Source organism: Electrophorus electricus, chromosome 14 (assembly GCF_013358815.1).
Source record: "Electrophorus electricus isolate fEleEle1 chromosome 14, fEleEle1.pri, whole genome shotgun sequence".
NCBI classification, from domain to species: domain Eukaryota; kingdom Metazoa; phylum Chordata; class Actinopteri; order Gymnotiformes; family Gymnotidae; genus Electrophorus; species Electrophorus electricus.
The window spans coordinates 19,252,155-19,261,717 of record NC_049548.1 but is presented as its reverse complement, the minus strand read 5'-3'; the positions used below and the strand labels follow the sequence as shown (position 1 = coordinate 19,261,717).

Genomic DNA, 9,563 nt, shown 5'->3' with positions numbered 1-9,563 from the left:
AAAAATGTAATTTATGTTAAACCTGTATATAGGGTAGATTTAATTAATTTATGAAGTGTTGACAGTGACTATAGCATTAAGATTTAATTACAGTAAGTATGGATTCACATAGGTTAATTTTAGAATAGCGTTTTGTTGTTCTCTCTCTCTCTCTGTCTCTCTCTCTCTCTTTCTCTCTAGAAAGATGTTTCATACCATGTGATATGTCATAAATTAAAACAGGAAGGGGAAAGTGACCACTACACAGAGGTGGTCTGAAGAACAGACCTGCACAAGACATCAGCCCCCTTGAGTCTGTATCAGCAGATTAAACTAGAGAATCAAAGTCAAGCATGGAGTTGGACTACAACAATAAAAGTCTCAGTAAGAGCCATGATTGGCTCTTCAAGGACTGTTAACTGTCTCACATGTGGTAAGATGTTTTCATTCCTGAGGGGAGAGATAGCATACTCAGAGAAAGACATGAATAGCGTCACGATCATTCCCTCCCGGGTTCTGTGTTCCGTGTTTTTCCCTGTCTTGTGTTTCTTAGTTCTGTGCCATAGTTTCGTTTTCTCTGCCCCTTGTTTGGTTTTCCACACCTGTCCCTCATTAAGTTCATGTATTTAAACCATGTCCTGTTCCCTGTGTTTTTGGCTGTTCATTGAATTTGTTTCGCTGTTGTTGTTTCTTGAATCTATGTTCCAAATCCTTCATTTTTGTTAGCCTGTCTTGTTTAGCCCCAAGTGTTTTCCTAGCCTTAGTTATAGCCTGCTTTCCCATTTGCCTTCGTGTGTTTTTGTTTGTTAGTCATGTATCCACGTACTCTCCGTGTTGGCTCTATAACCCTGGACTGCCTTAACGACTCTGATTTTGGATTTTCCCTGAATAAATCTCGCTCTGCTCCGCACATGCGTCCGCCTCCTTACCGCTCAACGTTATTTTGTTGGATAGGTTCCTATCAAACTTAACAACATCAATTAGTGTATATACTGATTTTGTTTTTTCCCTCTAGTTCTTATGTAGTGGCACATTACCTGTTACCTGTTGTCAAGTCTAACATTCTCTCTCAACTTCTCTAACTGTCAACTTCTCTATCTGTCATTTTGACACTGAACGTTTTATTAAAATGTACATTGTGTACACAATGTCAAAGTTACTGCATGGTGAAATAAAACCTCTTTTTACTGGACTCTGATCTTGCGCAAGTAACGTTTATGTGAAGATAGTTCAGCATAGGGGCATATTAACAGATCTATATAAGTGTTGTGAGTGAAAGATGACTAGGAATTTATTCAAAAGTACCTTCATAAAGAAAAATTGTAGATGAGCTAAGGAAAGTAAAGAATTTACAGCATTCCATTTTTACTTACCAGTACAATACCATAGTCCAAAATGCAATTTGTATCTCAGACAGAAACCCAAGAGAAAAACTGAAATTAAGAAAATGAAAATTACATCAACATAGTTGTTGGTATCACTGATGTACAAGTTTGATTTTATTGGATATGCAATTAAACAGTAGTATTATGGTATATCTAGTCCCTTAAAGTTTGTAATTGTCACAGTTTCCTGTATTGTACATTCCTTACTAGTGTATCCTTGTTATCACCTTGTTTTGGCTTTGCTTTGGTTCATGCTATGTTTCCCGTATCTGTATTTCCTGGTTTTTCAACACTGGCCTGTGACCCCGACTACGATTATGACCCCAAATACAATTATGGCATGTGCATACAGAGGAAAGGAATGTGACCACAGTAAAAAACATGACTGGCTACATAAGCAAGTCCCATGCTCACATACTTCATAATAACTTAGAACAATGAAACACCTACTTATGATGATGAACAGTGCTATAGCCCCAACAACAGCCAGCATGATTTTGTAGTCTGTACCCCAGACACGCCACATCACTAGAGGAGAAAGAGGGAAAAATCATGAATGAAAGTCATTCTGCACAGGTCTGGTAAGCTTACTTTACTTTATTCCATTACATATTAGTGACTACCTGCTAGATCTGTAATTGAATACTTAAGACAAAGTATTTACTATAATAAAATAATGGAATCTGATGACTTTTAGAAATGCCATCAAGATAACATCTAGCATGCTAACTGTTGGCCGTTATCTCCAATTGATTTATAATGCAGTTGTCATGACCTTTGTTTGACAAAATTGACTGTCCATTAGTAAATGCTTGTTAAAGATTTTTTGCGTGAAAGTCAGCTAGTATAGTAGAGATGAATGGATGCATTTCGGCCACACTGAATACTGTTTTGTTCAGATGAGACTTTTCTGTTTTCTGCCATTATCTGGTTATAATTGTAATGCTAATTTTTCACTTGCACAAATTAATTTCTAAAATTGGACCTCACATTTTCAGCTTTAGGGCCATATTATTTCTTTATGCAGTGCTGCAGGTGAAATGGTACCTCATTAGGAAGAGAGCTGAGATTGGTCTGAAAATTTTGATATGTAATATATATGTATCATGCTATAAGTAAGAACCTTTAACGTGAAATTAACAAAATATGCAAAACAGAGAAAATGCCTATACTTCAGAGGGATAACGTCAACATGACGCTAAGAGCCTTCATAGAAAACTCAGTGGAGCCGTGGAAAACAACCCTAGAGGCCAATTTCCGACCAATAGTATGAGTCACCATCAAGCATGGGATTTACCAAGGAGATGCCCTGTCTCCGTTACTGTTCTGCATGTGGCTGAACCCACTCAAGTGAAATCATCACCAAGAGTGTCTATGGATACCAGCTAGGGAATGGATCAACGATCAGCCACCTCCTCTACATGTATGACATCAAGCAGTATGCCAGAAGTGAATGAGACATCGGAAGGTAGCTAGAACTGAGGGGATCACACTACCAGGGGGTAACATAACAGATGTATAACAGCTCAGATAATAAACTGGCCTAATGAGAAAACAGAAGCCACTGACATCAAGACAAGGGAACTCCTCACAATGCATGGAGGGTTTCATCCCAAATCCAGCACACTGAGACTGTAGACTAAGCAGGAGGAGGAAGTGATAGTGGAAGTGGCTGATATGGAAGAATCCTACCAATGGCTGGAAAAGGCTGGATTGAAAGGCAGCACAGAGGCACTAGTCATGGCAGCACAGGAACAAGCTCTGAATACGAGATCAATAGAGGCTGGGGTCTACCACACCAGGCAGGCTGTGCAAAGATGCCCTGATACAAATGCTGGAGATACAGACTGGAAAATGGTAACGGCTAACCAACTAGACATAGTAGTGGTGAACAAACAGCAGAAGAGGGCCGTAGTGATACATGTGGCAATCTGGAGTGATAGCAACATCAGGAAAAAGGAACATGAGAAGCTCAAGAAATACCAAGGGATGAAGGAAGAGCTAGAAGAGATGTGGAAGGTGAATGGAACTGTGATTCCCATGGTAATCAGAGCACTAGTGGCTGTGACCCCCAAACTGGGAGAATGACTCCAGCAGATCCCAGGAACAACATCAGACATCTTGGTGCAGTCCTGGGAACAGCTAAGATAATATGCAGGACCCTCAAGCTCCCAGACCTCTGGCAGAGCGTGAAGGAAAAAGACCACCTGGAGGGTAAGTGGGGAATTATATATATATATATATATATATATATATATATATATATATATATATAGTTTCCAGAGAAATGGAACCCTTCGGACAGAGGTCCATCAACAATTGCGCGAGTGTTTGAAACCTTCTGTTTCTCTGGAACCTCTGTTGTGTACTTTACTATAATTTTGAATATATCTCTCTCACTCTCTCTCTCTCTCTCTCTCTCTCTCTCTCTCTCTCTCTCTATATATATATATATATATATATATATATATATATATATATATATATACATTCATAGACACACATATACAATTATACAATTATACAAATATAAATATACAATTAAATGGCCATAAATGTAATAATCATGTAAACGTACCTGAATAAACAACAGCCAACATCACAATACCTTCTAATGAACTTAATAGTTTCATTCCTGAAAGAAAAAAGAAAATTCTAATATAAATGACTGATTATATCAAATTGAGGTCAGGACACCCGTTTTACAGACATCCTGGCATCCTGCTGTAGGATCTGGGTTCAAGAGCACTTTCAGTGACTGCAAGTCATTTAGGCTCTGAGACAACAGAGCTGTCCCACACCATTATACTCACTCTGTCACACTTCACACCATTATACACACCATTATACACAGTATCTTATTATTGAGCCATGTTGATGTCAAGAACACACTGAGGACTAGTCTTTACTTGTAATCATGGCTTTGAAGGAAATCCAGTCATTTTTAGAAATATATATAATTTAAAAAAAAAAATTTTCCTTTGTGTAAAGTATTTTTATTCTATCTCATCAAAGGGAAATTTAGAGATCTGGTACATGTAAACAAATATTTTGGACTGCTATTCACAAAACTGTCATTGCGCCTGATGTACTGTTTGAGTATCAAAGTTATCCCATAGCACATTTAGCTTCTCACATGTAAACATAAGTTATTGTCTGTAAGTTAATACTGACATGTACAGTCAACTAAAATGCAGCTTAATGGTGTGTTCTTTGGTGGAATCAGAAGGAAGTGTCACAATTATGTTGCACGAAAATCAAATATTTATCTAGATAAATCCTAATATTCAAATACTACCTAAGTAAATGCTAATGAATGAATGAAAACTTGATGTCAGGTATCTTTATCTACATACGTATCTACATAAGTTAGTCATGGCCTTCAGTGTGTGTCTTCCTACTAAGATGGAGTGGTACATGTCTCAGGAAATGCACGCATTCACCATTCCACTATTAAGCATTCAGTACGCACTCTTGATTTTATAATTACACTGTGGCAAAGATAACAACCCTACTTGGCTCTTGACCTCAGTTCCTACAGGTGGCAAACACATGCCTCAGTCACAAGACCAAAGAGCTAGCACTCTCGCACAACAACCAAAGCACCCCTTTTAATCTCCTAAGTGACAGTCTCTGTCACACCACCCTCTCCTTCAAGGAGTGTGATGGTCTCATCACACCGCCTTCACCTTCAAGGAGTGTGATGGTCTCATCACACCACCTTCTCCTTCAATGAGTGTGATGGTCTCATGACACCACCTTCTCCTTCAAGGAGTGTGATGGTCTCATCACACCACCTTCTCCTTCAAGGAGTGTGATGGTCTCATCACACCACCTTCTCCTTCAAGGAGTGTGATGGTCTCATCACACCGCCTTCAACTTCAAGGAGTGTGATGGTCTCATCACACCACCTTCTCCTTCAAGGAGTGTGATGGTCTCATCACACCACCTTCTCCTTCAGTGCCATATCACTTCTGGCACCTTTTGTGATGAGTGCAGTAACCACACCCAGGTCTCAAACCTTGGTACTACAGGGATAGTCGCTGCCCTCAGCCTTTGTCCCATTAATATTAAGTTATTAATCTGACAAACACTTAATTCAAGACAATATTTCTTGGTAAAACATACCTTTAGAAGTGAATGGAGAATAATACAGCAGTCGAAAAATCCTCGTGAGATTAATAGCTGAACAGACAGCTACCTCACTGAAAAATCCTGAAGCAAAATAAAAATAATTTTAATAAGTATTCTTCATATCCCAAATCAATATAAAATACAAACATTTACAATATGCTTTGAAAGCACTGGGATAGTTTAATTGTTCATACAGTATGTTTCTTCGCTCCAAAACTTTATTAAAAGACACAGTGACTGCGGTGCTTGAGCTGGTGGCTGTAATTTAAATGTCTTTGTTAGTATTTTTAAGGTCTGTTCACATGTTCTAATGTGCTGTCCCAGCGGATACAGTGGAGAATTTGTAGAATGAACCTTAAGACACTGCCATTGCATAATACAAAAGGTCATACAGTTATGGGAACTGTGTACTATTAACAGAGGAAGACTGTTGTAAAAATAGAATCTAACTATTTTGAGAAACTTTTTAGCCACTCATATACTATTGGTTGGTTGTGAAACTGTGCCCTATTCGATTTTTTAGTCTCTGGGACATTTTCGTAATCCATAAATAAAAAAGACCATGTTTGAGAATTTAGAGAATTCAAGCTGACATTCAATCTCAGGTGACCAAGGATCTGAGGGTGTAACAGACATGTCTAAAATCCCTTTGGACAATCTGCATGATGCATTTTGTGCTTGTTCTGGGGGAAAATGCTTGTTGATTGCATTTTATCCAGACAACCATTTCCTATACTGTTTCTAAGTTTATGTTTGAGAGGCCAATCCATTACTAAACTAGCATATATTATAGTTTTCTCAACTGTTAATGTCATTTGTGTGCCTTTGAAATTTTAACAGAGACTAGAATCAGAATGGGCCTCCTACTATATGAATGAAAAGGTGCTAATTTCTTACTGATTGAATTTCCAAACATTCAGATTCATATTGGTTCAAAAAATGGTTATGAACCATTCATAAGAAAAATGGTTCATAAGAAAAAACAAAAGGTTTTTTTAATTAAATCTTACAATGCTTTAATTTTGCTTAAATAATCATTGTGCAAGTTAGATGACAAAGAACTCCAGCAACAGAACAGTTTGCAATACTTAAAATAGCTAAGCAATGCAAATTTTGATAAAAATAAAATGTAAATAATTTCAGTATACCTTCAGTCTGACCCCATAGGATGTAGGCAATGAACATAACAACATTTGGACAAAAGACAAGGGTATACTGTATTTTTATCATGTGGTTATCTGAAAAAGAGATGAAGAATTCAATTTAAGTTCCCTGCAGTGTAAGAAAACTCCATTACCAAAAACATCAACAGTATTCAGATGAAGATCTCACTTACCGTCCAATTTAATACATGAACATGGTATGCAGACAAGCAGAAGGGAAGTTCCACAGAAACAAACACAAGCACAAAGAAACAGTACCGCTATGTGCATACTGGATAAACCTGCAGAAAAGAGACATTAGATTTGTAAATTGAAAAAAATATATAAACTCTGAAATGTATTTATTCATTACAAATAGACACACTCAGTGCAAGAATTAGAGTAGAGTAGGACCCTGTAAAAATGACATGAAGTAACTTTTAAAACAAGTATCAGCAAAATGAAAATATAGGAAAATGGCCTATATTCATCTTCAAATACTTAATTTTTATTTTTGCACTCTATATGGAGGAATGGGCTCAGATCCCTTCTTTTTTGTTCCTCTACCATATATGAGAAATGCATTCTGCTATCTTAGCAAAGGGAGGGTATACAAAGTATTAAACGCAAGGGTGCCAATAAATGTGATGGGTGTTAAAATAATTCATTTTTCATTAGTTACTTTCTTTTAATTTTGCTCTTATTGCTGAGCCAGGAAAAGGAACACACATTTACAAAGTGGATTTTATCCAGCCTATTTTGTACATGATATTTGTAAAATACATTTGTAAATATTTGAGGACATTTACTGTTTGTAGGTTTATTTTCAAACAGAAAATGTATTCAATATTTTGCCAGCTACCATGGAGATGTTCACTTACCAAGCTGCAATATTTCCACAGTTGTGTTAGCTGATAATGCCCCATTGAGAACTTCACATATATACAGGCCCTTGTCTCCAGTTTGGACGTTTGTCAGTTTCATTGACAAGTTTCCTTTGTGTATTTCCTCAGGGTTGAAGAGCTCAACTCTGTCTCTGTATCTGTCATGGGTCGACTCTGGTTGAATTTCACCCTTTACAAAGAGCAATACTATAATATTTTGATCCATCTTTTTCCAAGAGACCTGCTGAAGCTCCTCTGGGGGGATGTGGGAGTGTACAGAGCAGTTCAGAGTGGTGTCGTCCCCCACATATGCAGACACAACATGTCCTCCAGACACAGACAAATACTCTGAAAGAACAATCATTTGATATATTTCAGTTCAGTACTTAATTTGAAAACCTCAGGTCAGACGGATACATTTGATATTAAATTGAGCAAATTCTAAGAAATATAATGTGACTCTAGAATAAATTAACTAGTGGGATAATGTCCAAATCACAGTTAAGTCAAAAGTAAATTCACTCACCACTCATCTTTATTTCAATTAAAGTTTCATTAGATTCCTGGCTTCTGTAAACAACACACTTGTAAACTCCTATATCCTTAGAGGTCACATCTGTTAGTAAGAGAGAGAAGTTTCCATGGGTGATGTCCTCAGTAAAGAAATTTGCCCTATCATGGTAAGCCTGGTCCTGAGACTCTGGTTGACTCTCTCCATCTTGGAACAAATGCACTATAGTTTCAGAGTCTGTTGTTCTCCACTCCACTTCCAGCTCTTCCACTGGTATGGGAGTTTGAACATAACAGGGAAGCATCACAGAGCCTCCAGGCTGGACAGCCAGAGGACCAGAGGGGCCCAACACATGGAGCCCTAAAATAAACAGAGACATCGTTATGGTAATAATAGTTTTACTTTCTCTCTCTCTCTCTCTCTCTCTCTCTCTCTCTCTCTCTCTCTCTCTCTCTCTCTCGCTCTCATTATATATATATATATATATATATATATATATATATATATATATATATATATATATATAGCTGCACTCCTTCCGCGTAATTCACAAATCGAAACGATTTAGGAGTTGGATCTTGGCCAGTTACGCCTACACGTCCCCAATTCAAGACCAGTATCGTTAAGGCGCGTTTACTTCCGTCTTTTCTATTATATTTCTATATCGCTGAGGTATTTGAATAATCCTTTACATATGTTGTATCAAATTTAAGAATTTAGTTGCAGTTTTGAAGCGTCGAAGCGCAGCAATTGCTAAAACTTTCTGGTGGTTTCTAGCGGTTAACATACACATTTAACGATTAAAATGATTCCTCTGTGGATTATGAATTGATTGTAATGTTCCCGGTGCATTCACGGTTTTTGGTTTTGAGTTTAAACGGGAAAGTAATCGTCGTTAGGTACTTCGCTAACGCTAATTTTAAATTCCAAATTGGGCGCCATTTAAATCGACACACCTATAACAACAGTAGACTAATAAACTATCATAACTTTAAAGCATAACCTACCGTTGCAGATGAAAACGATGTTTAAAAAAAAAAGGACAACAATTAATCTCATCTTCATGTTTGGAAAGTGTGTTTTCCGTAACATAAGGGAACAGTTTTACTTTCACTTTTCGGTCTATGTAGACGGAACAGGTGATGACTGTCACTCAGTTGAACCAATCATGTAACAGAAATTCTTTGCGAAATTAAACTTTAATGAACCAATCAACAGAAATTAGTTGTCAATATTTATAATAATAATTGTAATAATCTTTTATATAACACGATTTGAATCCAAAATCTCAAAATGCTGAAAAGACTAAACATATTTTACATTATAAAACAGTAATGAAAAATACTATAAAACATAAACATAAAAAATAAACTATATTAATTAAAAATAAAAAAAGTTCATTTTTACATGTGCAGATCAATAAAAAAATGTGATTATGCTTATAGTCACAGGTATGTGCAAAAAATATTTTACTGTAAGATAATAAGTCTAGTCTTAAATGTTTCTTGATTAAATGTTTAATTTCTTT

At 36.7% G+C, this 9,563-nt stretch overlaps 1 protein-coding gene across 1 annotated transcript; it reads right to left on the bottom strand.

Moving 5' to 3' along the window:
* Window positions 1-403: 403 nt before the first annotated feature.
* Window positions 404-9,115, bottom strand: LOC118242421 (CD276 antigen homolog). Its single transcript, XM_035533569.1, has 9 exons — window positions 9,043-9,115; window positions 8,051-8,395; window positions 7,522-7,872; window positions 6,835-6,942; window positions 6,647-6,736; window positions 5,493-5,579; window positions 3,943-3,999; window positions 1,815-1,892; window positions 404-429 (listed from the first exon to the last, which is right to left on the bottom strand). The coding sequence occupies exons 1-9, from the start codon at window positions 9,098-9,100 to the stop codon at window positions 404-406; spliced, it is 1,200 nt and encodes a 399-aa protein (XP_035389462.1). The 5' UTR covers window positions 9,101-9,115.
* Between the last annotated feature and the right edge of the window lie 448 nt (window positions 9,116-9,563).

What these genes read in the sequence shown, in the direction of transcription:
- LOC118242421 (XM_035533569.1), bottom strand. Translation starts at nt 9,100, where the DNA reads ATGAAGATGAGATTAATTGTTGTCCTTTTTTTTTTAAACATCGTTTTC. An exon ending in CATCGTTTTCATCTGCAACG is followed by an intron (nt 8,396 to 9,042) that starts GTAGGTTATGCT and finishes TGTTTATTTTAG; the next exon opens with GGCTCCATGTGTTGGGCCCC. An exon ending in TGTGGAAATATTGCAGCTTG is followed by an intron (nt 6,943 to 7,521) that starts GTAAGTGAACAT and finishes TCTTTTCTGCAG; the next exon opens with GTTTATCCAGTATGCACATA.